The following is a 14,495-nucleotide window of genomic DNA, read 5'->3' as shown; positions in this document are numbered from 1 at the left end:
GCCCTTAAATACTATTCGGTCATACTTTACAAGGATCTAGTTCAAATCAACACTTTATTTCTCAATACCTTATGAAAATTAAGAACTGGTTACAACAACCGTACAATGTCTGCCAGTCCAAGTGAAAATAGGCCACCAGTCAGAGTTGCCAATTGCTCTGGTTATCATGGTATGGGGAGCACTGAGATTAAACCAACAGGACTAACGTACAAAGGTGATCCTGCATACGAAATGTATCGGCAAGCGACTCTAGGAGATGTTGACTTCATCACGGGCGATTACCTGGCCGGTAGGTTGCTTGGTATAAAGGAAAGAGATACCAAGGACTAACTAAGCTCAGAGGTCAACATGGCAAATAATGCCCAGTCCTTCCAACGTGGCGAACACTCCGGATATGAGCAGACAGCCTGGCAGGGTATCCAGCAGACCATCAATGTGATTGCCGAAAAAGGCATCAAAGTCGTACTAAATGGAGGAGCTCTCAACCCCAAAGGGCTAGCTTTGAAAGTACACGAATTGGTTAGTACAATTCCTCAACTATACCAATCTATATACTAAATCAATCGTCCAAATAGATCCACCAAAAAGGCCTCGCTTTACGAGTAGCTTACCTATCTGGGGACGACCTCTACACCAAATTCGGCCCTAACATGCCGCAATCCCCAGAACAACTCCAACACCTCGACGCCGAAAACAGTTCCATCAAACCTAGCCCTCTCACCTATGCATTCACCAACACCACCAAGCCTATCCCTATGGTTTCAGCACACGCCTACCTCGGTGCCCGGGGAATCGTGGACGGCCTCCGTCGTGGGGCAGATATCATTATCTGTGGCCGGGTTGCAGACGCCAGTCCTGTTATTGCGGCGGCGTGGTACTGGCACTCCTGGTCGGAGTCGGACTATGACCGTCTGGCTGGGTCCCTGGTGGCGGGTCACCTTATTGAGTGCTCAGCCTATGTTACGGGCGGTAACTTCTCTGGGTTTGATCGACACCCCATTGATATGTTTGTTAAGCCGGGCTTCCCCATTGCGGAGATTGATGTCGATGGGTCTTGCGTCATTGCGAAGCATCCTGGAACCGGTGGTATCGTTGACGTTGATACTGTTCGGTGTCAATTTTTATATGAGCTTCAGGGAAATATTTACCTGAATAGTGATGTTAGTGCTGTGTTAGATGATATTGTGGTTGAACAAGTTGGAAAGGATAGGTAAGTTTCCTTCTTTTATTCATCGTTGTGTTGGTCTGCTTACTGGAGTCTAGAGTTCGTGTTCATGGAGTACGAGGCTATGCACCCCCTCCAACAACCAAGCTGGCTGTGTTTTATCCTGGTGGTTTCGAGGCCCAGCTTTTACTGAATGCTACTGGATATGGGTCTGATAAGAAGTGGGATCTGATCGAAAGACAACTCCGACATTTCATTCCGAAGGAATCCATCGATAAGATCGAGACACTTGAATTCCAAAGGTACCTTTCTCTCCTCTTTCAGCTTGAACCAGTGCTGACAGAATATCTAGAATCGGTGTTCCTGCCCCGGACCCTCGTTCACAGCGACAAAGCACGACATACCTACGGATCTTTATTGCTGCAGTCGAGGCCGATGCCGTTCTCGCTGTCGCAAGAGCAATGCAAGAAATTTCTCTCAAACATTTCTCGGGTGCGGACCAATATCTGTTATAGTAATATCCATACTCCAAGCTGACTGACCACTCAGGATTCCACTCCTCTCTCGACATGCGCACAGCAGTCCCACGTCCATTCCTAGCCTACTATCCCGCTATAGTCAAACAGGATGATCTCGACGAGGAGATCCACTTCATCGACGGACCCGATTCTATCATCTCGTTCCCAACAGGTCATCCTCCAGCATACAAAGCTCTGCAGCCACGCGTAAGCTACAACCACACCCCATCCAGCGATGAAGTCGCCCTCCTCCAATCTCCAACTCGGTCTATTCGATTGGGAGACATTGCTCTTGCCCGATCTGGTGATAAAGGATCTAATCTCAACTTTGGGATCTTTGTCCCTGACGCTACTCACTGGCCTTGGTTGCGGTCTTATATGAGCGTTGAAAGATTGCGAGAGATGCTCGTTGATGATGATGACTGGGATGAGTCCTTCTTAGTTGAGAGGGTAGAATTCCCGTACATTCATGCCGTTCACTTTGTGATTTATGGGATTCTTGGTCGGGGTGTAAGCAGCTCGAGTCGATTAGATGGGTTTGGTAAGGGGTTTGCGGATTATGTGCGGGATAAGGTTGTGGATGTGCCGGCGGAGATTTTGGATTGAGTCTTTATTCATCTTGTGGGACATATCATGGGTCTATCTATTAGTGAGATGCGGAAATTTTATCATGAAGTCTAGAAGACACATATTGGACATGCTTATCATGCTTGGACCAATGAACAATGCGCACATCGCATGAAACATCAATTGTTGAAGCATGCACGATCATTCATGCCACTGCCAGGATAGCGACAGCCCAAGGATCCATGCTTATTGAATAATTTCCCTGTCCATTGAAGACACCCGTAGTGGTGGTCTGAATTTGCACGTTGAAGGGCGTGTTGCCTTGGTACTTAGGGCCAGCAAGCATCTCAAGTTTACCAGTTTGGGTTCCTGGTATACTCACTTGGACATTCTGATGTTCGGGGCCATAGTTTGCCAGTTTCAAGTAGTATTGTGAACCTGTCTTCGAAGCCACCCAGTAAAGAGGTCCAAATCCTGTTGATGAGTGGACTGGAAGAATGGTGTCACCCTTGTTGGATGCGAACATCTTTTGCACAAAATATGAAACAGAAGGAGTGACAGAGTCGGGAGTCGAACTGAAACCGTATAGGGTGGGCTATAAGTAAAAACAGCGCGGTCAGCTATGTTTGCACTGTTCCTTTAACGTCTTCTGGGTAGATATTCTTACCGACCAAGACACAAAATCAAAGTGTTGCATCAAGGGTGCATAAGCCACCATTTTCACAATATCACTGTTGCGTTCGATTCCGATCATGTACACAGCCTCACTGCAGCTGCCCTGCATGTAGGGCCAGTATGTTCCTGTCTCTTTTGTAGTATTGCGACATCCAAACTCACCAATCATCACTGATTGATTCCGAGGCTGGTTGTCAAACTGGTCGAACAATTTCACAAAGTCATCTGGTGCTCGGTAAAGATGCAGATCAATGATGACATTTTCGGGAAGCGGAGATGGCAAACACGAATAGTCCCCGTTGGAAGCAACAAAAGTGATGTGCGGGTACTTGTCGTGGATGGCCTTGTAGATTTGATTGAAACGATCCGGATAGGTGTCACAGCCACGGGTGAGGTCATCTTCGTTACCAATTTCAATAAGGTCAACCTTCCACGGATCTTTCCGGCCGTTCTGAGCTCGCAGTTTGCCATAATGTGTCGAGGAGTCACCAAACAGATACTCCATCTCGTTCATGATGTCGTGGACAAAAGGCTCGAGGTCCGGCCCGGAGAGAATATCTCCATAAGACTTGCCTGACCACACAGCCAGGAGTGGCGCCATGTTCATGTCTTCACACCACCACAGGTACTCGTCCAGGCCGAGGGCATCTGTATTGGGGTAAAACCAGTCGCTCTCTCTTCCTGGACGGTCGACTACGGGTCCAATCGTGGTGTTCCACTTCCAGCGAGAATCAACTTCCAGGCCTTCGAGGTTGTTCCCGCCTGGGAACCGGAGAAACGCCGGATTAACTTCATCCAGAAACGATGCAAGGTTATGTCGCAACCCATTTTCTCTTCCTTTGAAAGTGGGAGGGAAGAGTTGGATTAAGCCAAAGTTCAACGAGCTACCGGCAACTTTCGATCCATCGAATGTCAAATGCCACTCATTATCCCCTTCTGGTGCGTAGGTAGTGTTGAACCTAGTTTTGAATTCCGTAAATTTCGAATGCGTACTCTTCACGGTCAAATTGTGATCGGCATATACCGAGCCATTATGCGACCCAACAAGCCGCAGGTTGATGGTTCCCGAGTATTTGCCCATCATCCAGAATGAACAGTTGTATGTGGCACCCGTAACCTGAATTCCGTTGTAACCAGAATTGGCAAATCCGACATAGTCTTTCACCCCATCCGGCACTTCGACCTTGAGCGAAGACGTAATTGCTTTGCTGACAGGCTTTGATCTATCCTGGGAGATTGTCACATCTCCCACCGGAGCGTAGGCAGTTAAACCAAGACTAGTTCCTTGAAATCCATTGTTCTGCAGCAATTGCCCGTGGATTCCACCATCGCCTTGAGATAGTTAGTAATGCTAGTGAGCAGCAAATTCGAGTTCCATACCAGAATGGTCCATTTCCTAACAACATCACGGATCAGCAACACAGTCATTCGCGCATAGAGTTAGCTCTTTTCTCACCTCGAACATAACCCCATATAGAAGTGGACTCGACTTATTCCCACCGTCCCTTGCGACTGCCAGTTTGACAGGAGCAGTTGAACTATTCCCTTTCGCCAACGCACCGGCTAGGCATGTAGCCATAGCAACAAATGTCGCGAGACCGGCGCATGACACAGATCCAGACTTCATCACGAGTCAGAGCCTATAGACAAGTATATAGCAAAGAGTTGCAGAGGAGTGAAAAGTGCCGGCAAGAATCCAAGCTCGGGAAGGTCAAGCTTTTCAAGACGCACTGCCCCTGCTTTGAAGAAAGTGCCTTGCACTGCTATGGGTGTGATTCGTTCGTTTTGGACCTGGCCTGACAGTATTCTCCACAGAAGCATCATGGACCCTGAGATGGAGCCCGCATGCAAATCAACCGGTCATAAAGCCTGGGATCTACCGACATGTAGGGAACCACAACGAGCATCTTTAAACATCCCGTTGGATCATGCTATTTATTTCTTGCACACCCCAATTTGGCAGTCTTCCTACATCGTGGCTTATGTATCTGTGTGCACTGCGCAGACAGGTGGAGAGCAGTCATGACGTCGGATAACTCCCAAGGTCGGATCGGGATGTTAGCCTGAGCAAGGCATCCGAATTTTGCCTTGGCATTTAGGCGAATAACAAGTCTTGATATTTACCAGAAAAGATATTTCGCTTGCTTTTATCAGCTCACTTCTGATAACAAACAAAAATAATGATCAAAGACGAGACTAAGTCTAAGAAGGCGGTGTCTGATCTGCCATCTCACATGTCTCTATTTCCAAATCGGGATTAGCTTTCTTCTTTCCCTATCTAAGCTTGCCTCGATTTCATCAATATTCTTCTCCGACTCTGAACCTCAGAGTGAAAGATGAAGTACATTGTGGTATCTGGAGGTGAGTTTAACAGTGATCTGCCAGAAGTGGCTCCGCCGTTAGCCTGCGGAGAAAAGCGGGGCAGACTCCATATCTCACGTTTAGCCTTTCGAGGTATAACAGACATAATAGACTGACATCTCTAGGCGTCATTTCTGGGGCAGGGAAGGGCATCGTCGCTTCGAGTGCAGGTCTGTTGCTCCAAAGCAAAGGGTTTGTCGTCAGCACCATCAAGATAGATCCCTATATCAACATCGATTCGGGGACTATGAGCCCACTCCAGTGAGTTCTGCAGATCTGAGCAGCTTCTGCGGATCCATTTATTGATTTATCTAGCCATGGAGAGATCTTTGTGACAGATGATGGGGGTGAGATAAGTCTTGACCTCGGCAACTTCGAGCGTTACCTTTCAACCACTCTCCAGCATGGTCATAACATCACAACTGGGAAGATCTATCTAGATATCATATCTAGGGAGCGAGCTGGCGATTATTTAGGCAAAACTGTTCAGGTGGTGCCCCATGTCACCAACGCCATCCAGAATTGCATCGAACGGGTAGCGAAGATACCTGTTGACGAATCCCAAGCCGAGCCCGATGTGTGTATCATTGAGCTAGGTGGTACCGTGGGGGATATCGAGAGTTCGCCCTTCATCTACGCTCTTGCTCAGCTTCGAAAGAGGGTTGGCAAAGAAAACCTCGTTCAAATTCACGTAGCTTACGTCCCTGTCGTGCCGTAAGCTCTTCTTGTTTCAGGCGAGGGCATACTGCTGGAATCTAACGCCAGGCTAGGCCGGGAGCTTCTGGTGAACAAAAGACGAAGCCGACTCAAAGATCCATTTCCGACGTTCGGAGCGCTGGATTGAGTCCACTTCTAGTATGCTCTACATCCATGTGTATCACGCACTCTAAGCTAATTGAAAAAAGGTTGCCTGCCGCTGCGAGGTGCCACTAGATCCAGGTACCATCCAAAAAATCGCGAATATGTGCTCAATGGAACCGGAACAGGTTATTTCCGTACACGACGGGCCAACTACATATCACCTACCGCTACTCCTCGAGAAGCAGAATCTTCTCAGCATCCTCTGTGAGTATCTCCAACTTCCACTTGGTCAGACACCCACCCAGCGTATCGAACAAGGCAGGCGCACGTGGAGTGACTGGGTTCACCTTGTTCAAAGCCAAGATACTATCACCGACACAGTCTCAATCGCCCTTGTCGGGAAATACACCTCCAATAAAGATGCATACCTCAGTGTTTCCAAGTCAATCGAACATGCAGCCATGTACTGTCACAAGAAAGTCAAGATTGTATGGATTGACTCCGCGCATCTCGAGCAGGAGACCTATCAGAACTCTGCAGTCAAGTATCACAAAGCCTGGCATGATCTCTGTAGCGCCAAGGGCATTGTTGTGCCTGGTGGTTTTGGTACTCGCGCTACCGGCGGGATGATCAAGGCAATCACATGGGCGCGGGTTAATAAAAAGCCCTTCCTGGGCGTATGCCTCGGCATGCAACTCACAGTGGTTGAATATGCCCGTCATGTGATGGGTATCTCGGACGCTGGGAGCCAAGAGCTCCACCCAGAATCCAAGAACCATGTGATCATTCATATGCCTGAACGCAATCAAGAGAATGGCCGTGACACCATGCGTCTGGGCAAGCATCCATGCATCTTCAAGGAGGGTACTGAGTGGTCAAAGCTACGATCGTTGTATGGCCCCACGATTTCTCAAATTGAGGAGCGTCACCGGAACCAGTACGAAGTGAACCCGGAAATTGTTGAGGAACTTGAGAAAGCCGGTCTTGCTGTTGTTGGCAAAGATGCTACCGGCAAGCGTATCGAGATTGTTGAGATTCGCGATCATCCCTTTTTCGTTGGTGTACAATTCCACCCTGAATACTTGAGCCGTGTGTTGCGGCCGAGCAAGGTGTTTCTCGGCTTCTTCGCTGCGGCGGCTAAGTGCTTGGAGAAAATACCTATGGCATTGCAACAGGGCCGGCGAAGCCTTGCGGAAGAAGATGAAGAAGCGATGGGCAACTTTTGAAGCTCTTAGCGTCATCTCATTGGTTGGTCTTGTTCTTAGCGCCGGCGTTTTAAGTTGCATTGACAACTAAGGAATCGGATAATTTCAATTAGAAATCAATACTTTCATTGTTTTACTTTTTCGACGAACATTTATAATAGGAATTAGAACCTGCAAATTCAGATAGTCGTGCAGTTCCAATGTTTTTTTTCCTGACAACTACATAAAAGCTTCTCAGTCTATACCACAACATAATTTCACTCACATAGAATTGCAAAGATAACCAACTTTCCGAACAAAGCAGCATGAATTACTGCAGCAAAGATAAAACCTCTCAAAGTAGGACCACCTGCAGAAAATGAAGTCGTTATGAAAGTCGCCTACACCGCCGTTAACTCCGTGGATGGAAGGCAAGATCTTGCCAACTTTCAGGCATTTATTCTAGGGTGTTGTTAGATGTATTATTCTAACCAGATTTTAGCTACAAGTATAAACATGCATATGAACTCTGTAGTAAAGGTGGATAGCACTATGACTGACTTTGTTTGAGCTTTACATGAGAAAATAGAAGCAAATTCTACTGAGTAGAGCAATATTATTATGTGATTGATGTATTTGAGAACTTGAGCCGATCTAGAAGGTAAGCAGTTCTTCCATGGCCATGTCGTCAATTTATTTCATGCAAGAGAAAGCCCGGAATGCAAGTTGAGAAAGCCAAGCGAGGAGAAGGGAAACAAACACAATCATAACCAGAATCCGAAGAGGGATGGAGATGCACGTGGACAGTGAAGTTCACGACAAGACTCAACAAGGTAGACTACCAGGTTGACATTGACACCGAGGATGATGAATAAGAAGAAGAAAGAAGTGGGTGTATAATGCATATGGTGGATAAGGATAATGTGTACAGAGAATGTAGAAGAAAGGTCCAAGCCTAGGTTTTAGGTCAGATCAAAACCAAGACAGAACGAAAGTCCTGCCCTGAAAGGCTGGAAAGAAAAGGCTTTGCCAAATTGGACCAAAGAAGGTGGTGAGGCCGGGTAGGAGGGAGGGAAGGTGTCACATGTCGGAGGGGCTGCGTTACAAGGCCAAGACAATCGGCTTAATTCGTCGCCCGCTTCCAGAACTTCCAGCCCTCTCTCCTCTCCTCTACTCCGACGCCAACAAGACGCTCAATACCTTCAGGGCCCTCGGCATTTTCGAACTTCTGTTGATCGATCTCTTCACCTCCCTCTTCGTCCGATCCATTACGTAGGACGGCCGGGTAGAGAACACCGACACCGTCACCGCCGAGGGTAACCTCATACGTAGTGAAACCCTCCTCCTCAAACCTCCGTTCGAGATCCTGCTTGACTTCGGCCTTCGCGTTGGGCCGGAGGAGGGTAATGGCACATCCGCCACCGCCTGCACCGGTCAGCTTTGTCCAGCCAATGTCGGCGTAATCGACAAGTTCACGAATACGTTCGAGGCGGGGGTGGGAGACGCCCAGGGAGACAAGGAAGCCGTGGTTTATACGGATCAGGGTTCCGAAATGGGCGAGGGTGGCCTCGGAGATGCCCTCGAAGCTAGGGTCCTCAATCAAACGTTGTGCAGAGCTCGTCACTTGATCGATGCCGTTAAGTATTGACTCCGTCACGATGGAGTGAGCGTCTCTTAGAGCTCCGACTTTGTCGACTTCTGTCTTTGTGGAACGCGCTTGTTGGGTGTCGACAAGTAGGAGAGGGAGTTCGGGGAAAGTAGGTAGCGAGACGACTGTTGGAGGTTTCGTGTAATCATCGCGTCGGAAAATCACAGCCTTGCCGCCTGCGGCCACTGTGTTATCTACCCCACTGGGATTGCCATGGATGCAGAGCTCGCCGACGAATGCCCAGCGGTTGATACGTTCGATCTGTGTCTCTGCCTCCTCCGGTGGCTGGTCTGGGTGGGGCCCGGCGAGGGTACGGATTTGAAGAAGCAGCGCAGAACTGAGACAGACGCAGACACTGGCACTGCTGCCTAGGCCGGCTCCGGTAGGGATGGTGGATCGAAGAGTGTAGATGGCGCCTGGGCTTTGCGGGGAGCCTAAGGAGAGGAAGAGATAGAGGAACGAGGATGCGGAGCGGATGTGAATATTGCGCTGCTCCTCTGGGAGGCCTTTAGAGACGCCCTGGAGGTGTGGTTCGATTGCCTCGACGAGTTCTGGGTCGAGTTCAGTGACAAGGCTGTAGTAAAACTTCTTTTTGGACGGCTCGTGGAACTTGTCCCAAGGTAGGGTGTCAATATCCCAAGTGTGACTAAGACCCAAGTCCCGGAAGTTCAGGGTTATCGTGCGCTGCGATTTGGAAAGGGTAGTGACAAGAAGGTAGGAGCGAAGAGAGATGGCTGCGGCCATGGCAGCCTTGCCGTGGACCACAGCGTGCTCGCCAAAGACGATAACCTTGCCCGGCGCGGACACCATGAAGGTAGGTGCCATGGGTGAAGAGGCCTTGCGAGTCATTATCGGGCGGTTTCGTTCCCCAGTAGCGGTTGCTTCGTGTGTTTCTGAGGCGGAGGAGACGGAGGCGCTGTCGGAGCTATCGTCCCGGACACAGTTTCCGTTCATACCCAAGGGGATGACTTTAACCGTGCTTTCGGGATGGAAATCGACTGTACGACGTGAAACGGGAATTGTGGCCCCCATACCGTTCAATGGGCGAGTGGCATTCTCAGTCATGACAGTGGAATTCGAGGGGCGAGAAAGGGGAAGTGATTAGGAATTAAAAGGATAGAAATAGAAGACAAGTCAACATAAGCAAAAGAAGAATGAGGGGGGGAGTAGAAGAATAGCCTAAGTTAGAGATAGCCCGAGTTATCTGGAGTAAGCAAATGGAGTCCAAAGTTGGGGGAGAAGTGATTGAAGCTACTGGGTATACCAGGGAACGAGAGAGAAACGGTCCAATCACAGCCACAACAATACCAATTGGTCATATTAGACCTAGTTAGGCTGACTAGTTAGCTAGTTAGTTAGCTGTTGGCCTATTTCGTACTTCGTTTCCCGTCTCGATTACTCGTTATGTCCCTTCGTCTTGGACAATTCTGCCTTTGCATATCCAAGTGCAGAGATTTTTGTGGCGTGCAGTAGCGCCGGGATCGTCTCTATGCCTTAATACATACTTCCAATCTAAGAAAATCTAATGTGCTATGTACAATGCTGTATTCATCACAAATTCATCGTCACGGTCATACTGTTACTATGCACCAGTAAACAAGGGGGCAGGCCGGTCCACAGAACATCCAGGTCACTCAAATAAGATGCACTGTCCTCGGCACTAAGCGAAGTCCCCTCCACGGGAGACGGCAGAGTCGTGAAAATAACGGCGGTATCACCACTCTGCTGGACCATCAACTCGTTCAGAATCAAATGCTGTGCTCGACTCGGGAGGTCATTGAAAGACAATGGAACCGACGCTACACCAGGGTATCCTGTTGCATGTGTATGTGAATTGCTGGGGGCACCGGGGGAGGGAGAAGACACGGGAGATGGGCGATGGGAGTAGATAGAGTCTAGCTTGTTTGCAGATCGTGGAGGTGAGCTTTGCGCCGCGAACATGATAGACGGTCCATTGCCGTCTTCGGCTTCGGTGTTCACTTTGGCTTCAGGGATAGGTGAGGAGCTGAACCGATTTCTGGAGGCAGAACGGCTGATGGGGGGCCGAGGACCCGGGGTATTGCTTTTCGGGGAGCCATCGTCGCCAGTCTCAATTATAGATGGGATTATCTGGTTGGATGGCGTTGCCTCTGCTTGAGGGCTCGCACTCACTGGTGTGCTCGGGGAGTCTGCGCTAGGGCTGCAATCATCGGTCTTGGACCGACCAAGGAGTCTTGAAGGGCCGGGAACAGGTACAGCCTCATTTCGAGCCCTGGCTATGTCCTCTCCGCCGTCTTCTGGCTCGCTGACATACGCTTCCAGATCGCTGTCGTCGCTCTCACTCGGGCTATCGGAGCTGTCGTAGTCGACGAACGCATCCAGCAAGCGATGCGTTTGCATGCCAAGGTTCACTCCGCCTAGAGCCCGGAAGCTGGAGACAGATCGTCTGCGACGAGTGGACTGAATCAGTTTCCTCAAGCCAGTCACCCGATGATACAAAGGTTTGGCTCCACTGTCTTGGCTCGATGATCCTTGCCAGGTATATGACTTATCAAGATGGAAACTGTCGCTGGTTCTATCCGAATCCTGCGGGTCCTGATCCAGCGCACGAGCTCGTAAGACCCTTTGCCACCAGTCCTCCCCCTGTAGAGCAGAATTAACCCTCTCTTGGGCATCAGCTGTAACCGAAGTGCCATTCACGATGGTTTGATAAGCCTGGAGATCACCGCAGGCAAGCCAGAAGACCAAGACTTCGGCTTCAATGCGTAATTTCTCAAGGAGGGCCTCAACTCGCGCTCTTTCATCTTCCAAATCGGTCTCGTACTCGACGAACACCGCAACTCGGATTTTGTATGTCTTCTTCCACGAGGGAACAGTGTTGAGAATACAACCCAGTTGAAGGATCAAAGTGTATGTGTCAAAATTAGTGGTCAGCACATTTTGCTTGCTTTCACTATCAGCCCCAAGCTCGGCGGACATTTGGATCGGCCACAAATCAATATACTTCTTAGTGTGACGACCGCGGGGGTCCGGTAGCTCCAGATCTTCGAATCCCTTAGCTACGGCAACATTGATCCGAAGCTTGAATAAGAGATCTTCGAGGATCGTGACATAACACTGCCCACTCATGGGCGGGTTTGCCGCCCCAGACTCGCTGGGCTCCTCGGTTCGCGTGCTCGAGTGGAGCGAATGGCGTCTAACCCTTGAATCTCTACGACCACTGGTATAGGTTTCAACAAGCGACTGGTCCGATCGGAATTGGTCAATCACAACGATGTTGGGCCTCATGCCGCCCAGTCCGGAATTCAAAACAATATTTCGCATACCCCATTCCGCAGCCGGGGAAATGGCAATGTTGACGAAGGCTTTGATCTTGGAATGCTCGACGAATTTTGTCCATGCTGTCTGTTGGCGACGTGCTTCGGGGACAGCTGCTGAAAAGTCATCGGTCACAAGAACATGGGCCAGCACAAACAAAGATCCTTTCTTCAACGAGTTGCAGAAGGAGACCATTTTGTATTGTCTGTCGAGGTCGCTGACAAAGAGCAGGATCTGAGGACGCCAGAACTTGACGTGCTCCTGACGCAGGCGAAGCAGGTATTTTCGCACTTGATGATAGATCAAACTTTGACTGACATCGCCCCAAGGCTTGGGTGGCGAGCTATAATGGATCAGCAAGAAGAGAATCACCAGGATGCCTACACATCCTGTAGCGTAGACACCGTCCACAAAAAACATGCTGATCCCACTGACGAGCGTTCCAGCCGCTGCAGTCTGCCAGTTGAAGTAGTGGAACGACGGACGAAAGTTGGGTGCAGAGCCAATTTTCAAGAGGAAACACGCGAGGTTCGTCACAAGGAAAGTCATCAAGTAGGTCATGGTAACAAAAGACGCGATGCGATTGATGTCGAAGAGCATTGTGATCTGAGCGAACACAAAGGTCACAATGATGGCATATACGGGATCGTCGGTTTTATGTGTGCCTTGGGCAAATATCCCTATACCAGGCAAGAGGCTATCTCGCGCAATAGCTTGAAGAAGTTTAGCTGATCCAATCACGCCCATCAGGGCAGAAAAGAAACTAGTTGCGAATTCACCGAGAAGAATCACACTATCAGAGGCATTCACCTACACTCAATTAGAGCGTGCTTGTAGTTATTCTCTCAAAAAAGAAGGACTTACGATTTGTATAACATTCACGTTATTATAAAAAGACTCCCGGGTCACCGAGGCCGCCATCGCAAGGATGACAAGCCCATATGCGACAAAAGTCAAAGCTAACCCAGAGAGCGTACCCTTAGGAATAGCCTTGCTCGGGTTCTTCAAATCACCAGACATACTTGCACCTCTGATGGCCAATTAGTGAAATGGGGCTGAAAGTCTGCTGTCGCCAACTTACGCAAAAATACCTCCTGTTGCAGGAAATAGAATGCCAAAAAGGTCTTGGAAGTTCTCTCGTCCTTTTATTTGGCTTCCCGCGGCTCCCTTGGTTAGATGGGGTTTGAGATTCCCCATCAGAGTTTTCAAACGAATTCCCGTGAATTCCACGCCCTGACGGGGGACTGGGAAAGGCTTCATGAAAACTGCTGAGAGCGGTATGCTGAAAGTTGCCACGAGTAGTATGACCAAAAGCCCGTTGCTTGCCCTCGCAAATATAGAACTTCCTGCCAAGCAAACCCCGGTGCAAAATACCAATATAATAGTTCCCCATAGGTACTGCCACCAAAAGCCTTCCTCCAGGAAGTTGGCCCAGTCCCCAGACTGCGCCCCAAAGTTCTGGGTAAAACAGTCCACTAAACCAACGGCATTCATGCCGGTATTGAACACATAGCCAAGATAGAATACAATGCCAATAGAGCCACCAAATTCGGGGCCCAGAGATCTAGAAATAAGGTAGTAGGCACCACCGCCTCGGACCGTTCCGTTTGTTGCAATTGCGGATAGAGACATCGTTGTCACAAGGTTGATTGTGTATGATATAAGTAGCAGCCCTTCGATGTATCAGCCGTGGGGTCCTGACTTTGCGAGAACCTATGCTCACCTAATATGCCCAAGACACCAGCTTGTCCCAGGATGAATCCGAACCGAAGGAACATAAGAATGCTCAGGACATTCAATGTCGTGGGAACAAAGACGCCAGAGAAAGTACCAAGCTTCTTCGGCTCATCCATCGATCGGGATCGATGTCCACTCTTGTCCTTCTTATCGGCGCGGGCGTCACGAAGGGAATCCGCAGACAGGTACACATTTTGTGAAGTGTTCTCTTCACCAGTCTCCTGCTCTTGATCGCCATCCCCTCGGTTATGCCACCACCGAGAAATTTTCTGGAAGTAATTCATGGGTGAGGAATGGCGTCGGCCCTCAATTGGTTCTGCCGAATTCACGGGCTCATACGGGCGGGCCCATGGAGTCGGTGACCAGGGTAGCAGTCGAGTACGTTCGTCGGAGTTAGCATGGTCCGAGTCCCCCGGGTCAAGACGTGAGACATCCTCTTGAGCAGTTCGAGTCGCGAAAGTTGGGCGTCGACGGGACAAGGAGTCGGAGGATTCTAAGGCTCGTTTCGCCATCTCAGTTGCAAAATTTATGGTATGAGCATG

The 14,495-nt window shown here is 49.4% G+C and overlaps 5 protein-coding genes across 5 annotated transcripts; 2 read left to right on the top strand and 3 right to left on the bottom strand.

Moving 5' to 3' along the window:
- Positions 1–105: 105 nt before the first annotated feature.
- LCP9604111_8305 (acyclic terpene utilization AtuA family protein) lies at positions 106–2,289 on the top strand (the record flags this gene model as incomplete). Its single annotated transcript, XM_039076434.1, has 7 exons — positions 106–169; positions 215–289; positions 341–519; positions 576–1,210; positions 1,264–1,467; positions 1,518–1,657; positions 1,715–2,289. The coding sequence occupies 7 exons, from the start codon at positions 106–108 to the stop codon at positions 2,287–2,289; spliced, it is 1,872 nt and encodes a 623-aa protein (XP_038925690.1).
- Positions 2,290–2,455: 166 nt separating this feature from the next.
- Positions 2,456–4,552, bottom strand: LCP9604111_8304 (uncharacterized protein; the record flags this gene model as incomplete). Its single annotated transcript, XM_039076433.1, has 4 exons — positions 2,456–2,845; positions 2,918–4,257; positions 4,306–4,321; positions 4,382–4,552. 4 exons carry the CDS (start codon positions 4,550–4,552, stop codon positions 2,456–2,458), a joined length of 1,917 nt encoding a protein of 638 aa, XP_038925689.1.
- Positions 4,553–5,261: 709 nt separating this feature from the next.
- Positions 5,262–7,313, top strand: LCP9604111_8303 (uncharacterized protein; the record flags this gene model as incomplete). Its single annotated transcript, XM_039076432.1, has 5 exons — positions 5,262–5,286; positions 5,412–5,547; positions 5,602–6,000; positions 6,057–6,141; positions 6,192–7,313. The coding sequence occupies 5 exons, from the start codon at positions 5,262–5,264 to the stop codon at positions 7,311–7,313; spliced, it is 1,767 nt and encodes a 588-aa protein (XP_038925688.1).
- Positions 7,314–8,394: 1,081 nt separating this feature from the next.
- Positions 8,395–9,984, bottom strand: erg12 (mevalonate kinase; the record flags this gene model as incomplete). The annotated part of the gene is made up of 1 exon (XM_039076431.1): positions 8,395–9,984. One exon carries the CDS (start codon positions 9,982–9,984, stop codon positions 8,395–8,397), a length of 1,590 nt encoding a protein of 529 aa, XP_038925687.1.
- Positions 9,985–10,470: 486 nt separating this feature from the next.
- LCP9604111_8301 (putative cation chloride cotransporter) lies at positions 10,471–14,465 on the bottom strand (the record flags this gene model as incomplete). The annotated part of the gene is made up of 4 exons (XM_039076430.1): positions 10,471–13,026; positions 13,081–13,246; positions 13,298–13,889; positions 13,940–14,465. The coding sequence occupies 4 exons, from the start codon at positions 14,463–14,465 to the stop codon at positions 10,471–10,473; spliced, it is 3,840 nt and encodes a 1,279-aa protein (XP_038925686.1).
- Between the last annotated feature and the right edge of the window lie 30 nt (positions 14,466–14,495).

Source organism: Penicillium roqueforti, assembly GCF_015533775.1.
Source record: "Penicillium roqueforti strain LCP96 04111 chromosome Unknown scaffold_31, whole genome shotgun sequence".
Classification (NCBI taxonomy): domain Eukaryota; kingdom Fungi; phylum Ascomycota; class Eurotiomycetes; order Eurotiales; family Aspergillaceae; genus Penicillium; species Penicillium roqueforti.
This window is presented reverse-complemented; position numbering and strand designations above follow the sequence as displayed.